This window comes from Patagioenas fasciata, chromosome 3 (assembly GCF_037038585.1).
Source record: "Patagioenas fasciata isolate bPatFas1 chromosome 3, bPatFas1.hap1, whole genome shotgun sequence".
Taxonomy (NCBI): domain Eukaryota; kingdom Metazoa; phylum Chordata; class Aves; order Columbiformes; family Columbidae; genus Patagioenas; species Patagioenas fasciata.
This window is the reverse complement of record NC_092522.1, coordinates 102,731,869-102,749,444: the sequence shown is the minus strand read 5'-3', so window position 1 is coordinate 102,749,444 and position 17,576 is coordinate 102,731,869. Positions and strand designations below refer to the sequence as shown.

The 17,576-nt window shown below is 33.7% G+C and overlaps 1 protein-coding gene across 2 annotated transcripts in view; it reads right to left on the bottom strand.

Moving 5' to 3' along the window:
* Positions 1-17,576, bottom strand: part of CSMD1 (CUB and Sushi multiple domains 1) — a 1,060,719-nt gene that overhangs the window by 91,147 nt on the left and 951,996 nt on the right. For both annotated transcript variants that reach the window (XM_065834358.2, XM_071807004.1), the window contains exons 43-48: positions 16,542-16,719; positions 13,724-13,869; positions 11,267-11,347; positions 10,998-11,111; positions 4,513-4,701; positions 613-759 (exon numbers count right to left, since the gene is read on the bottom strand). In XM_065834358.2, coding sequence (XP_065690430.2) covers positions 613-759; positions 4,513-4,701; positions 10,998-11,111; positions 11,267-11,347; positions 13,724-13,869; positions 16,542-16,719 — 855 coding nt within the window. The remainder of the gene's footprint in view (positions 1-612; positions 760-4,512; positions 4,702-10,997; positions 11,112-11,266; positions 11,348-13,723; positions 13,870-16,541; positions 16,720-17,576) is intronic.

Sequence of the window (17,576 nt, the reverse complement as noted above, 5' to 3'; positions counted from 1 at the left end):
CTTGGCTAGGTGGCTGATAGTAGATTTCCACAATAACGTCTTCTATATTTGCATTCTGCTTTGTCTATCCACAGGGGCTCTTAACCATGCTGTCAGCAACTGTAAGCACTATACAATTCAACCCCTCCCTTGCACACAGCACCAACCTGCTGCCCTGCCTATCCCTTCTAAAGAGCCTCATACCTCTGGGACTAGCTCGAAGCTTCTAGCTTTTCTCACTTATTTCTCATGCTGTTCGCAATAGCATGAAGACATTTGCAATGTTCTCCAGTGTACTTGTCACACTGTGGAACAGACTGAAGGACCCCACTAGCACACTGTCCCTCAAATGCTGGCATGCTGTCCCTAAGGCTCATCTCTAGCTAGCCCAATTTTAGCTCCTCCCCCCTTCAAATCTGGCTTAAAGCTCTTTCAACGAACCCTGCTAACTCCTGCACAAAGATCCTTTCCTGTCTTTGGGACAGGTGTACCCTGTCTGTCACCAGCAGGCCTGTTGTCATGTAGAACAACCAATGATTAAAAAACCCAAAATTTTGCTGGTGACACCAGTCTTATAGTCACAAACTATATGTAAGCACAAAGTATAATTTAATGGAAATCATTAATAGTTACCTGAGTAACGAATCTTGAATCCTTTCTTGCTAGTTGCATGATCAGTTGACCAGCGAAGATATAGCAGATTCATTCTGCTTGTAAAGTTCAGTTGTCCAGTATGATTTCCACTTAAAGCAACCAGTAGAGGGCTTTGCCCAGAAGAACCTTCAGACATTAATAAAGAAATTGTTGGAGTATTAAAATACTACCAGTTTAAGTAATCACTCAGCTGTGAATGTGAATGTGCAAGGAAAGATTAGGAAACAATGTGACACATTGTCGCCAGTGAAGTAGTGAACAGATCTTGATTTAAACTATTCATTTTTAGGTTTTTATTTCCAATATTTATTTAAACTTTTGTCCAACTAGTGAGTGGCAGCAAACTCATGCATTCTTTGACATTGTGCAGCTAGTGTCATTTTAAATACTACCATGTCACATATTGAACATATCTAAAAAAATGCCTGGTCACACGTGAGATCATCACAGTTTCACTATGGAAAATACATATGTACAAGTGCTGTAACTTTACAATACATGCTTCATTAGAACTCAATTCTGCTACAAGACAGAGTCTTTGTTATAGTATATTTTAATGTAAAAAAATATACACTTATAGTAAATACAGGATACTGAAAAAAATATGTCCTGGCACTAGACAAATATCTTCATGACAATAAAATCCAATAAAACCCTGAAAGCAAAAATAATTATTTGGCGGCTAACTACATAACAAAACAATGTAGATGCAAGAGGAAAAAAAAAAAATCAATGTATCAGACCAATCTCTAACTGAAAGCTTTCTGAAATTCAAAATGGCTTCTTCTTCCTCCATATGAAGGTTGTGTTCTTCCAGCTGAATTCCTCCCTTTCATATGCCTTTTTGCTCCACATTTTTCCATTTTAGGAAAGCCACATTCAACCAACATTGTCTTGGCCACAGCAGCTATTTCTAATAGAGGCTGTTTCATTCATTTTTGCTGACTTTGAGCAGCTGCAGCCTGAGCAGCTCTTCTTATGTTGCATGAAAACACAAAAATAAAACTGATTCAAAAGACACCTAAACATTGAATACAATTCTTGTCAGCCATTCCCCATCCAGTTCAATCAAAAATAAGTATATTTTATGATTGGGACATTGCAGGTACAAAAATGATGCTATAAAAGCCACAGCAAACCATAAAGATTAAAACAATCTCCCAGTCCTTAGGAACTGTAGTTCAATCACCATAACGACAACACTACAACTAAATAAATATTACTCAATAAAATCTAAATAATAATATATACATGAAATAAGAACAAATAAGCATAGCTTTAGGTACAGCTTGCCCAGGATGCCCTCATCAAGATGCTTTGCAGATTGTTTTTCATATTAAGGAGTTAGTGTTTGGTGAATACAGTGTAGGATAAAGGATGAGGAATACAGAAGTCAGTTCTTATTCTTGAAGAAATTATTTAAAACATGACAGTTCATTTGCCCATGTTTCACCCTGGCTTTTGTAAAACCTGTTTAATACACTCTTTTTTGGTTACAATTTAGAGTGTATGTGTTCTTTCATTCTCAAATAAAGGGACTAAATGAGTGCAATTATAAATAAAGATCCAGTGCATACAAAAGGTGAGAATCTTTCCCTATTAGTGATCATGAAACAAGTTCACAGCACCACATGCTACGCTGCGTTTTTTAGCCATCAAGATATCCGAGGAATGATTTAACATCTGTTATTTTGCTTTGTTTTTCCTGGAGTTTCAGTTTCCATATCTTACATAGCAGGCAGCTCTTCAGCTGATGTTCAGGAAAGTCAGCAATGTGACTGAGATGTTATTGAGTTTAATTTTTATTATTTTAGAGTTTGTCTATATAAGGAAATACATACAAAACCTCTGGTGTGCTGACCTGTCATATGATGCTTTCCTGAATACTAGGTAAAAGTTGACATATCCATCTAATTTCAATGAGAGAATTTTTCTGGTTTATTTCGGAGTGGGAGGGGGAGATATCTAAGAATATTTGCTGTATTAAATTACTGGTATTAATTATAAGTAGTCTGCATACAGTGTTTTCAAGTTCAAAAGTCTTTATATTCATGGTACCTTTATAGCTTCTCTTGTTTAGAATACAGATGGGATTTCCTAAGGGTTTGACTGAGAAGTGGTAATGGCTAATGGGCTTATTACTCCCAGGTGACCAGGGTAGCCTTATTGACTGGATGCCTATACTGATAATCATGCAGCTGCTGAAGCACCATATATTAGAATGTGCTCGGTTAGGTGTAGTCCCTATTTTTGGTTTGCATTCTAAAGCTGCCTTTTAAAGTAATCAGAGACCTGTGCCTTAGCAAATACTATTTCTCTAAAAGTTGTCTTGCCAATCTTTATATAATTTCTGCATAAAGCTTGGTGACATATCTTTACATGATATAGATAGACTTGTGAAGTTCTACTAACTTAAAAGAAGGTATGTTGTTTTGGACTACACAAGGTCCCAAGCTATGATATATATTTATTGCAAATTGCAGTAATACAGAGAAATACCTAAGCTAGCTCTGAACAAGCTAATCTAAAATATATCCATCACCAGAAGCAGTACAGCCACATCAGCATTGCCTTCTGCCCCAACAAACTCATCATGCTGAGATGGAGAATCAATTAGCCTAGCAAAGAACATTGTTAATATGGCCATAAGGACACAAACAAGTATCTCTGCAAGGCACTGCAATATGCCATATTTAAATATCAACTTGTTGAGAGCTAGCTCAGGAATCTCTACATGGCACTGTACTGAGAGTTTATAAATATGCCATTATCTTTCTCATTTAAGTTTGCTGGTAGGTGGTAGAAAAAATGATTCCAGTAGAGACGCACAAGAAATGAATTTGTAAGAATGTGATTTCATGTCATGAAATAACACCACTTAAAATGTAGTAACTATGATAATTCTGCTCTCAGATCTATTATTAATAATCTGGTATCATTAAATTTCAATATATAAGAAAGAAAACAAAAACCTTTATCAGGAACATTAAGCAGTTTCAACAGAATTTTTCGAAAGAAAACAAAGCAATCAGACCACTAGAAAAATTCCAGGAATTGTCCTGGTGTTAAATACAAGATAGAGTGGAGGAAAAGGCAGTCTTAACAGATATTTTCAGTCTGCTTTCTCCACTAACCTGATGGGGATCAGCATACACATTATAAAGATGAAAAAATGCTAATGAACAGACATTTTAAAAATAACGAAAAATATTGTGGGTTTTTTTACAGAATGCTGTTATCAAAAACTGATTCTTAAAAATAATTTTAGACATTAAAAATCTACTACTTAAGGATAATACTTAGAGAAAGATACCTCAGAACATATGACCTTTTAATATTTTTCATTTTATGAAGCTCCCATAGTGAATATTAATCAGTTCTATCATAGTTATCATATATTCTTGGTTAATGAGGGAAGATAGGATAATGGTCTCCAAAGAAATAAAAAAAAAATATATTAAAGAACAATCAGGGACTAGTTATTCTCATCAATCAATGAGAACAGAACAAGTGGTTAATAACCTCAGAACTCAGCAAAATAAAAAAAAAAAAAAAAAAAGGAAAAAAAAACCACCAAACCTGTTAATTAAATAGGGCCATTTGAGATGTTGCTTGTATCAGTTTTCATAATTTCTCTGCCATTTGTCTCAAAACAGATGGTCCAAATTTTTAACAAGGGTATGTTCAAACAAGGTACAGCATTGATTCTACTATGCTATGGAGAAAAGAGACTAGGTATTTGGACTCAAATTTGAGTATTTAGTCTCAGATAATTTTATTAAATTAGACAAATACATTATGAAACCAACAATTGAAAATCAAGCCCCATTTGACCTCTTTTTTTCTTTTGTGGTTATATAGAATGTAAATCTCTCTTACCATCAAACACCTCGAGCTCATCAAACTGCTTTTCACTTTGAAACATTTCCACAAAGATGGAGATGTTATATCCTGGCTCAACCTTTATAGTCCAAGAACAGGTCTGGGAGTTGGGATAAGTGCCTGGGTAACCTGGACTGAGTATCACTCCTGATGATTCTGTACGGATTTCATTCGCTGGACATTGTGCTAAAAATGACACAACAAGAACAACAAGAAGAATAGCAATGAAATAAAGTGTGTATATTCCATGAAAAAATATAGTATTATTTTTCAGAGATATTTATGTTTCAGGTTCAGTTTCCAAATGAAAACACATTAAAATCATATTGTAGAGAGAAGGAACAATGAAGTTCCCTTTAGCACAAACAGAAACAGGACCACCTTTATAAACCTGGCATTTAGAAAGCAGGATACTAATTATAGTAAAGCATTAATCCAGAAATCTGTAACAACCCGAAGTATTTACAGTTAAGGGATTCATATTGGCTAGTGTGAACATTCACATAGGTGATGTACAAGTCCTGGTAAAACTTTTTGTTTGGAAACCTAGTGGCTGTCTTCTATTTGAACTCTTTAAAAAACCCACCCACCTTTAAGAATGAAGTCTGTTACATGAACATGAAAACATATTGGAGCTTCGAGGCACACCAGATCATTTGAAAAAATACAGGTTTTTTATGGACAAAGGGCTTATTTTAGATACATATAATTCTAATTCATCTGAGTAAGACTTTCTCGACAACCACTTCCTCAGTTATTTAAACACTGAACTCATAACATTTTATTAACAGTTCCACCTTGTATTTATAGGAGTATATGATCTCTGCTTATGACAACGAGTATACTATATTAAAATGATTTAAATTTTATATCCTAAATACTGGTTTTGATTAAGAAACTATTTTGTTGATCACTGTTTTTCTTTAACACTTTGCTACTCATGCAGGACTTATTTTTTCATGTCTGTCTGCTGTTAAAGTCTGATGCATTTTGTCCACAGTTTCATAATATATGTGCATATTAACAATGTTATTTATGTAAGATTCACAAATAAAACTTGACAGAAATGCATTCCTGGAAACTGTTCAGCACAGTGCCCAAGTACTTGCATAAATTAAAGGCTATAGGAAATCTGGAAAACATAACAGCAGGAGAAAAACAATCAGATCAAAAAATATGTTACAAAAATAAAGCTACATAACCAGCAGAAGCAAACATTAAAAACTGCACCATTTTCCATAGTTAGCCTTTTATTAACTTGAAGGTGCAATTGAGGTTCAGTTGCAGACAAGAAGAATTTTGCTGTAAACTTATGGAAAACAGTATACTCTCAAAGAAATTAAACATACTGGTAGAGTTTATGAAAGATGTCTAGCCTTTACCTTCTGATCCATACACTGGGGACAAATCTGAACCCTCAAACAGAAGCAACAATGCAATCAAAGTAGGAATTTTATCAAATGATTCACATATAAATTAACCATCACTTTTCTACATAGTGGATAGACCTTTACCTTTGAGAATCTGGCATATTCCTGTCATTTCTTTATCTTAGATCCAGTTTTCCAGACTTGAGTGTGGAAGGCAAGAGAAAGTGTACATGCCTGAGTTTGTTAATACAACATTCCATTGAAAGTCACAGATTCTTTGTAATATTTTAAATAATGATACATTAAATGAGAAAGAGGTTCAAACTTAACTTACAAACTCATTTTCTGAGGACTACCAATTCCTCAATGGTACCAAAGTTTAGAAAATAAATAAAACAAACATCAAAACAGTTCTTTTCTGACTGTTCCAATAGTTTCCTAGATCTGACTTATAGGTTGAGCCTTCAGCACAAATTCAGGGTGATTTTTCTTCAGTTGTGATTATTTTATACTATAGCATAAATTATAAATCACTTATCTAAAAGCCACTCTGATTATTTAGGTATACAAGAAGCGGGGTGGGGAGTGTGAAAGACTACTTATTATTCATTTTTCTCATAATCTTTTCTTCTTTAGCCCACTGTACTAGACTGGAGAATATGTAGCATTATCATGCCAGCAAATGCAGGAAGAAATATTGGGTTTTTGAAACCCTCGCTTCCCCTCCTCCCGCTCATCTTGTTTAGCTAAAAAATTTCTTCTGTCAGAGCTAAAAATGTCAGCCTGTAAAGAGGAGGGATGTAATATGCAAGTGAGAACATACTGTCAAGCAGGGAGAACAAGGTGTGGGCTGGGGAAAAAATGGCAAGCAAATATTTTTTCCTTGGCATGTGTCCCTTTCTGCTACCATTTGACAGCACTGGCTTTAACAGACAATATCTCTACAATGTAAAACCATTTTTCATAGAAGACATCTAAGAGAGGGAAAGTCTATGAGGCAATGCTATATAAAGTAAGAATCCTCTTATCAATTTTAATTCAGGAATTGTCTTGAGATAGAAACATATGTATTCAAATCACACTCAGAAGTTTCATACGAGCTTCTGTGCAAGAACACAGTATTGCACATATTTAAAGACAGTAGCTTCTCTTTCTCATTATCATAAAACACACTGTTATTTGACTTCTTATATTCTTCAGAATAATAGAAGAGTAACTTGAGAAAACACAGTCAACAACTGCTCTGACTCATCAATCTGGAGCAAGTACAAGTAAAACAGCAAAGTATCATAGAACAACATTGGGCAGAAACATATTGTCAGATAAATAATGGTATCTATTTTCCCTTATTTAAATACATGAGAGTTATTGCTGGACAGAAGTTTGGCTAGCCGTGTGGCATTTCTTGTCAGAGATGCAGTAAAAGTTCTCATCAGCTATGAAGAGTAGCTGACATGACACAGTTCCACAACCTGCTTTGCCCCGTAGTATCATTTGTTTATGCTACAAGATTATTTAAAAAAAAAAAAAAAAAAATGGTTTTTACTCATCTAGTATTGGTTTAATTGCACTGTTTGTTATAAAGTCTACTACAGCAACTTCAGGGTAAAGAGCTGGTCTTCAGAGTTGTCAACATCATGAAGTGTTGAGAAATTCTTCACTAACTAAAGAAACTCACTGGAAGTATATGAAAGAAATGGAGCCAGGGAAGGAAATGCAGTGAAAAAAATACAGAAAAGTCACCAATCCAGAGAAGTGAAAATTACTACTTTCCTTTGGGAAAAACAAATGTCAGAATAGGAAGAAAGACAATCACACCCAGGAAAGCTGGTATAGTACTGTGTTTTGGATTTTGTATGAGAAGAGATGTCGTCAGACTTGTATACAGTATCCTAGAAGCTGGTCTTCTATCATATAAATGTATTTCTTGCCTACTACAACATAGTGGCATAGTTTAGGAAAATGAAAAATTTTCTGGCATCTTTAAAAAATGTGAAGCTGATCCAAATAAGGACAATATAAAGAATTGTAATCTATGGGTGAAATGCAGAAATACAAGGAAGCAGTCCATAAGTTAGTTTGAAATATAATATGCAAATTACATGGCAATATTTTTTTCTAGTCTATTAGGATCAGAGAGCGTTGTATAAATGCTGTTCTATATTGTATCCCCTCAAAAGAAACAGAGTAGAATTGGAAAAAGTATTAAGAAGGATGACAAGAATGATGAGAGGTATGAAATATCTTCTGATCTATAAAACCATGCCATAAATATGCTGAACAGAGAACAACTCATTACTGTTTCTTCACCCATGAGAACTAGAGGACATGACGTGAAAACAGCAGGTGCCAAGTTCAAAGAGGAGAAATGGAAAAACGTCTTCATGTATTACATAAATAAATTGTGCAATTTCTTGCACAAAACTTTCAGATTTAAAACACTTACACGGGCTCAAAATGGGACTGAATACATCCATTGAAGAAATAGCCCTACAAGTTTCAAAATACAAAGAACATTTCTAGCTTAAGAGTGGCTTAGCTACAGCTGGGTGGAGGTCTTAATTATCTGCCTGCTTGCAATGATCTTATGTTCTTCACTAGAAAGCTTTTATTGGTCAGTGGCAGAGATGGAAAATAGAGGATATGGTCTTGTATATGGGATTTATAGTCTGATTCAGAGATATGTTTTTCTCTCCTTCAGACACTTGAGTTTTCAGAGCATAACATGAGTACTCTCATATATTTATCGAAGAGTAAATACCATAAAGATGGTAATTAAAAGCACAACTTTTAAATGATCTACCAATATTCCATATGATCTAGAAGAAATACCAATAAATATAAGCTAGAGTGTTATCATAACATAGGAATTCAAGTCAACATTTTTCTCCATAGCAATAATCCATGTAGACAGACAGAGGCATTGGAGAAGTTAGGATGAAAACAGAAACAAGTAATTCCATTTTCCAGATAGCGAAAGAGAAAGGAAATCAGTTGTATTCCAAGTTACCTAAAGAAACTGCTCTCCTATGTCTGTCCAAAATATCTGTGCCAGAATCTTTACTCTAATGACTCCAATTGTCTTCCGCCTCTGAATCACTCCAATAGCTTTTTAGTTGTTGTTGTTGTTATCAGGTTATTTCATTTTATGTCCTCTCTACAATAAAGTTCTGCTGTATTCATATTAAAAGAATATAAGACTGAAAGACATTAACAGGTGACAATCTACTCCTTGACTGGAACTGTGTTATTTAATCCTTTTCATGTAAAAAATGTGTAGCAAAGATGTTGCTAATTGATTATTAGGAATCACTTATAAACTTCTAGTAACTTTAGGGTAGTTTTGAAAAACAATAAATAGCAAATAAGAGAAACAGAAGAAAATCCCCAAATCTACAAAGTCTATGAGGGAAGTGCAGAGCTGCTAGTTTTTTCTACGATGTCTCAAAGGACTGCAAAGAAACAAGCATTGCTACCACCAGAGAAAGTGCCTAGTTTCCAAAGAATCTGCAGGAATTGTTGGAAATAAACTACTCCGCTGTGCTGAACAGATGACTAATCATTATCAGAAGATTCTAATATCTCTGTAGTTTTTCCAGTAATTTTTTAGTTTATTTTAGGCTTTCATTTTTTATTTACATGAAAATTTACACAGTCAAGAGCTAAGTTGCTGCTCTTACTGCTAACTTAAAATTCAAAGCTGGATTTTGCAGCACAATTATCTTATCAAAATACAGTGATTGGAAAAAAAAACAAAAAACCCAAACATCAATAAATATTGATTTGTCTGATCAATAAATATACAGAAATACACAATTTTCTGATTGATTTTGCATATTTTATGGCGATGGTACTGAAATGAAGACTGAATCTTTTCCACCTAAAGCTGGGACATGACATTTCTATCTCTCAATCTATGACAGGTCCCAGATTATTGTATGCACAAGTTAAGAAAGGGGAGCGAAAACTGTACTCGGGAATGGGTTACTTATAGATTACAAGTAGATTACAAGTAGATTATGGTATCAAGAAACTAATGCAAGTTTTACTATGAATGCTTTATTAATTTTTAAATCATGGAAACAGAAAACCAGGGTAACAGGAAAGAAGGTACACACACAGCTATTTCTAAAATATCACAATAATTGCTGTGCCTCCAGTGTCACCTGTTGTACATATATCTGTTACCTCATGATATGGAAGAAGCTCCATCCATAATTACATATTATAGATCAGAGTTAATCCTTGTTAATGTATAATGAACACGAGAACTTCTGATCACTTTTTGACATCCTTAAAATTTCAGTGATGGTGTCTCATCAGTAACTTTTTTTTCTCCCAAGAATATGAGATACTTCTGGACAAAATTCTACAGATGCTTTCTCGATCACTTTTTCAACATTCCAAAATCTTTTTGCTGTTTTCTAGTTAACAAGCTAAACCAAACTGAACTAAAAATAACCAACAGCATCTGATGAAAAACCTAATTTGGAAGAGTGAGTATACATCTCCAAGAGATACTTGTTTTCCATGAAGCTGAACAAATGGTGTATGAATGCACACCTAAACATTATTCATTTTAAATTTTTTAATTCCTTGTTTGATGTACTGTTATTCTAAACATAGTATGAATAGCTGAAAGATTTTTAGTGCTTCCATTAATTTAAAGTTCCTACATATTATTTTAGAAAATATTTGTCATACAATGTCAGAATATTTGTGAAAACAGAGACAATAATTTCTTCTTTTTATTTGGAAAGCTTAATTAAAATACATATTTTCAAAACTCTTCAGAGGTGAAAATAAATATTTGGTTTGATATGAAACAATGTTAAATAATTTAAATGAATTTTATAAATCAGTGTTTCATTAATGATGTAGTTAAATTGATAAAGTCACTTGTATTCTATTCTAAAGAATTACAGGTCTGTGCAATAATTTTTGAGGCCAATTTGAAAATGTTTTCACTTCTTAGATATTGAAGAAATCAATGGAAACTTTTCTTTTAAACATTAATGATACTATAGTGTCCAAAAAAATGATGCTTAATATATAAGAAGATTTAAAAGGATGTATACTAATGATGTACAGTCCACGCAAACATATATTTACCTTCACAAAATGGAGAGGAACCTTCAAACTGCAACTGTGTGTTTAGCTTGCAAGTCAATATATCTTGTCCAACAAGGGTGAAACCAGGATGACACTTGTACTTCACAAAATCTCCTGAAAAAGTTATTGACGAAAAAGTTAAACCCTCCCAAAAAACTCGAACAGAATTATACCAAAATCTCAGGTGGAAGATGAAATACATTAATAGTTTAGTTTAATTAGAATTGAAGTGGAAACATAAGATAGAAAATGTGATACTATTTTTTCACCTATTTCAAAGTCATCATCTTCTGTAAGCAAATCTGCATGTGGAACTGTGGGTGGAGGCTGGCACTTCTTCAGCTGATAAGCTGCAAATTTAAGTGGAAAAAAAAATAAATACTGGTGTATTAAGAATTATTTTACAGAAAATTTATTTTCTATTACACTTCCAAAATTACCAAAACTGAACTGAACCTCATGGTCTCAGTTACAACATTTTTTCCAAGTTAAATATCATGACATAATATATTATCTAAAAAAAATGAGTATAGATAGCACACTGCACTGCTTACATAGTTATAGATCAATTGTAGGATTGGATACAGTCATGATGTTAATGAGGAGATTTTTGCAGCTTCCAGGCTGCTGTTTCATGTGGCTGCCTTGGCATCCTGTGATAGGGCTGATGGTTATAAATCACAGATAACTTAGATTTCCTGGAAAATCTGCAATTACCTGTTACATATCTGGCATGTCATATTTGTTCTTAATTTAAGCCTAGTAGGAGTTAATCTTTCTCAGGATACAGATTTACTTTAAGAAGAAACAGCAGTAATAACAGTCATATATAAAAAAGTCAAAACACAATGCCTTTAAAACTAAATCTCTACTCTTCTAATCTGTTTCAATAAATTGTGAGCAACCTCATAAAGAAGATGACGAGTACAATGACTAAGAAGTTTCTAAAATGGGGTAGAATGCTTACTGGAGCTGAAGAAGCTGTTTCTGGGTAAAAAATCCAAACCAGTGATTTAAGATTGTGATCAGAGTGTGTGTACTATCAAAAAACCCTATTCTTCATGGAACTAAATCGCAGTCAAGAACACAAATTCTCCTGGTAATTTGATAGTCCTGTCCACTTGACACTTTAGAGAAGTCAAAGTAACACAAAATATTTGGATCAGCTGTTCCACATAAACTTCTATAAACCATCACTATCAAGCAATTTTACAAGGAGGAAAAAAAAAGTTTTTATCCATGGAGAGTTTCAGGTTTTTTCATCCATAGAGAGCTTCCAGGGAGGAGAAAGCATGTATATTTTCCTGTGTACTTATTTATTTGCATGGTGTTTCTGCTATATGTATACGAATACAGACATATAATTATTATTATTTTTATATATACCTAATAGCACCAGTTTTGCTGGAGAACACTTGACAAAAAGAACTTGGCAACCTACTTAGACAGCTGTAACAGCAAGTATGTAAGAAATAGACACTAAGTAGGTTTCCTGCAATAACATTTTCCGAGAACTTGAGATTGTACTTCAACGCATGCCCAGTAAGGCCCTTGAGTTCCCTGAACTGAGAATTTTTTTCCGGTATGTGGGCTCAAAAAATGGGAATCCCTTCAGTTTGGTCTCCAACAAGCCCAGTTTGCAGGATTTTCTCAGCAGTGGCCTATGAATTCAATTAAAAGCATGGACACTGTTCACATTGTCCACCCATGATGCAAAATATTATGAAAAATAAAAAGTGTAGAGAAAAAGAAACAGATTCATTCTTTTTTCCCTTGCTGGGCTAATGCATTATGTACTCTGATAGCATAGGTACCTTGTGTTTTTATAATCTGAAGTCGTCAGCCCTGAAATACTGATTATGTACCTTCAGCTTAAGGCTAGAAAATGTTCTCACTGACCATTCCCTGCAGTCTGCTTCTCAGACATGATCTGGTTATTTGGGAGCTATTTGTTCCACACATGATCAATAAAACCAGGTACTTCACCTTTTGCTTCTCAGATAAGTGATTTAGGTTACAATGCATCAAGTCCTTCTTTTAGGAGGAAACCACAGATGAGAAAAACATTTTGTACTCTGAGTACTGGTTTTGTAATGAGTTCCCTATTGAAATACATACCTTCAGGCCCTCTCCTTCTGTGGCATTTCCTCCTCTCCTTGTGAATTAATTCACCCTATCTTTTTGAATTACAGTCCAGAAGACTAACATTTTTCCATTTAATATACATAATTTGTGTGTATTAGCTAGAACTAGAATTACAGAATGCTTAATTTGCATGTCCTATAGCCCTGACTGTAACTTTGAACAAAATATTTTGCTGCTTATCAGACTTAAAGTTGTTGTTCAACCCTCCCACACCATCCCATCAACCTTTCTGATCATGAGCCCTAGGATTAGCCAGCTGGTGAAGAATTTTATTACAGAACATTAAAGTAAATTTAACTCATAAACTGGCCAGAATAATTAAAAAAGTAAAAGCTCAGTATTAGATACCAACGTTAAAGATAGAATGCAGTTTAGGCAAAGACACATATGAATGTTCTTAAGAATATTTTAATGCAATATTTAAAAGCTAATATCTACCTTTTTTTTTTTTTTCTTTCAAGCAGCAACCCATGAATCATAGTAAATTTATTTAAGATCATTCACTACAACCCAAAGTTAAGAAATATTTTTAAAATTCACTAATTGATAGTGGTAATGTTAAAGAGACAAAGCAAACTGACCATGAAAATTGAGGACAAAGAATCCTCCTGTTGAAAAATCACTGTGAAATTTGAGAAGGACTTGATTGGTTGAACTGTAAGCTGTTTCCAGAGCTGTGTTCCCACTGAAAACTCCCAGCTGAGGTGAATTATGGTCAGGACCATCCCTAAGAAAGGAAACATAAAAAATCAGCTGAGGAAATAACGTACTTTTTGTTCAGATTAACAATTTCTTCTCTCTGGAGAACAGGTTAATTTTTTATAAAAAAATATTCAAAATGAGTTTGTCTTCTTTTTCATTCTAGTAACACATAGTACTCTAACTTTAAAGCCTAATATTTTTTGAGAGACCAGGAATATTTTACAATAGCTTTTATATTTCCACAGGCAAGAAATTTACTATCTGGCTGAAATTCTCTCTATTCATGCAAAAATTTCTCAGGTACACATAAGATGAAAAAAAAAACCAAAAAAACCTCTTGTAATCTTATCATATTTCTAACATTTTTTGACCCAGATCCTAGAAGTCCTTACTCATGACTAACAAATACAGAAGTTTGGAATTTGCAAATTACTCCTGCTATTTAAATTCATTCCAAAAATTCAAAAGTATGCCCTAAAGGGGGAAAAAAAAAATAAGGAAAAAAAAAATATATATATATTTGTGTTTCTGAACAATAGAGTAGACACCCAAAGAGAAATATACTCCAATAACTTCAGTCTCCATTCATTTTCAGTATTATTTTTGAAAACATTCAGGCCTGAACATGTGGAATAAATATTTTTTTTTTTAAATCCTGCCTTTATCACTGAAAGTCTTTTTTTTGTCTTTGCAACACTCATTTCTCATCTTTTTGCATATTACATGTAATGAATCTAATCTGAATTAAAAGTTTTTGTGAAATGTATTTTAGAAGGTTAGAGATTATCTAGAGGTTCTCTAAAAGCTGTTAACTTTTGACTTTTCATTGTCTTTAAATCAGAGGGATATGTGTTAACCTCAGTTGTATTGTTAAAAAACCAAGCATTAATTAATATTTCTCTGTCTGAAAATAATCAAGATAATCTATTCATAAAAACAAAATCCACCATATGGACAAACTGTGCTTCAAGTTTTAAAATAATATATGTCATAGATATAAATCATACATAAAACTTATATTTTTAAAATTTAATTTAAATTAATTATTTTTCTCTTGTTCACTTTCCCAAGATTATTCAGGCTTCCAATTTATACCCTGGTATTAGTGATTACAACAAAAAAAATATGGGTGTCTTGGCATAAAAATGTCTTTTTTTCTTCCTGCTGTCTCAAAAACAAGTGTGAAAGTCATGAATATCAAATAGGAACTTGATAGTTTACTTCAGTTTTCATTTTAAATGTCTGGTTCCCAGGGCGAAAAAAATAAAAGGAATTTTTTTAAAAAAGCGCAATACTAGGATTTGACTTTTCATACAGAAGTGAATGGTATATGCATGAATGACTTTAACAAAACTACACTTAACAGCCTCCTCACAGCAAATTCAGGAGATTTCCATTGCTGATACCTCAGAAAATAACTCTAAAGAGAGAATGCTTGTAGTTCGTAGGCAGTTGGGAACTGAAAGAAGTAAGTTGTAAAATAGTTGTAAAATCTTTATTGAAAAAATATAACAATTCAGGAATTCAGCACATGCTTCATCCAAAAATATTCAAAAAGCTGACAATTTTAGGCCCTAATTGCTTGGACAAAAGTAGAAGTCATTAATACAGTTAGACCTTTACTAATGAAGGCTTTTTCTTTACTATTTAACATGCAAAGCAGGACAACCTTTGATGTGTTTTAGACTTGGATTTAGAGGTAATGCAAATACCAGAGGCAGCCAAACAGCAGTTCATTAACAGTTATGCATCTCTATAAAATGGCTGAATTTTCCCTCTATTATATGGACTTCAGTATTACTGTCTGGAAAATTTCACCCCAGACAGCAATACGTACATGAAGAGTGGATTATCTGGGAGATGGGAGCAGCTGACTCACACAGAAGTTACATCCTATATTCTCTGCAAACTGTTGTTTTGCTGAACTGCCTGTAACATATGTTAGAGAGAAGTCTGTTTGCACATCATGTGTGGTAAGGACCAGGTTTAGTGCTGATGAGAAAGTATGTAACAACTTCAGCATCATCTATGCCTGCCCTTCAGTGCAGGAAATCCTTATGCAAGAATTTAGGCAGCCCTGAGATCTCTTCCTCCAGCTGAGAAGGCAAATTCAAGATGGGCTTAGGGTGTAAGAAATACAAGGTCAGAGAAGGGGAACATGCAATACAAAGCTTAAAGACAAGGTATGAACTTAAAGAGTTTAAAAGGGCTGAAATCCTGGCTTTAAAAATATAGAGAGTATGTCCATAAGCCATATTACGATATTAAGGAAATTTAAGAAAATCTTAATTAATGCTTGAATTACCTAATGCCTAAAGATGTCGAAAAGTTTTGCCACAACTAACATATATTGCCTCATATGTTCGTGAAACACATAATTCAACGTAATGCAGATTATTACATCACTTTGACCACACATGGTCTCACTTAGAAACATAAAGCTCAAACAAGATCTGATTGATAACTGAGTTTGAGTTTCAAAGTAGTTTTGTAACAATATTCTTAAAAAGTTCAGACAGTGATATATGATATTATTTTTTTTATAAAAATGTAGAAATTGTTTATTCTGTTCTTCAGCACATATGACAACCTAAAGAGCAATACTAAGGAAAAGGTGTATCTTGAAACAGTGAGATGGGATAGATTGATCGAAAAAAAAAAAAAAATAATAAATTTTCTTTTGAAAAAAATGCATACCAAACTGCAATGTAGTCATTCACAGGTTCGGTTTGGAGTAAGGTAAAGTTGATATAAATCCCATGGCCTGGAGGTACAATGATTAACCAAGTACAGTCCTTGGAATTTGGGTATTCATCTGGAAATCCTGGGGAATAAACTGTACCATTCTGAGCAGTTACATTATAGCCACAAGGAGCTGAAAGGAAAACAAATGAAAATTAGTACGAGAAACGTACTTTTTGATGTTACAAATGGAATATCAAAATGCTCTCAAATCCTAAAAGCTCCCCAGGACAAGACAATATAGATCTTCAAGGCACCATTTTTCCTTGGTTGGTTGCTTCTCAGAGACAGAAAGTTTTGATATTTCTAGGAAATTGTCCTGATGTCTTTCAGATATTATTTCTTAAAATCTGTCAAAATCTGTGAATATTGCTTTTAGACAGAATTCTTGAAACTAAATTAGCACGTGTTTAAAAAGGGGCACATTTTGCTTGCAAATAAGCAAACAAACCCTGCATATTTTCTAATAACTGAAGTGGAACACAGTTCTGAAAAAAAAAAAAAATAAGGCTGATTGTTCTTTCACTACCCCAAATACCATTCTACTTAATTTCTGACAGTTTTTAGCCATGTTTGATGGTATTTCAGTTGCAGTTCGGATACTGAAAATTCTTGCACCAAGTAAAATGAAGATAGAGACACAAATTAGCATATATCTGCTAAATGAAATCTGTAGGCAAATCAATACCATGAAAAGGTGGTTGATTTAATTAATGGGTAGCAAATATGTAACGATGTGCTCTTTTTTGAGTCTCAGTTTTTCAGATTCGAGTGATTATGGATTCAATCTTGGGTCTGAGTAGACATATGGCCATTAACAAAAAGTAGTGTTACTCTTAAGAGTGAGACTTTAATCTCATCTGTGGGCACTCAGTCTACCTCCAGAACCTTTCTCATTAGTTCTTACCATAAAGCTTATGTTATTGTCATAGTTCCTATGACTCTCCATCAGACCCTCTTTTGTTCTTTTAAACCTTTTAACAAGTGATG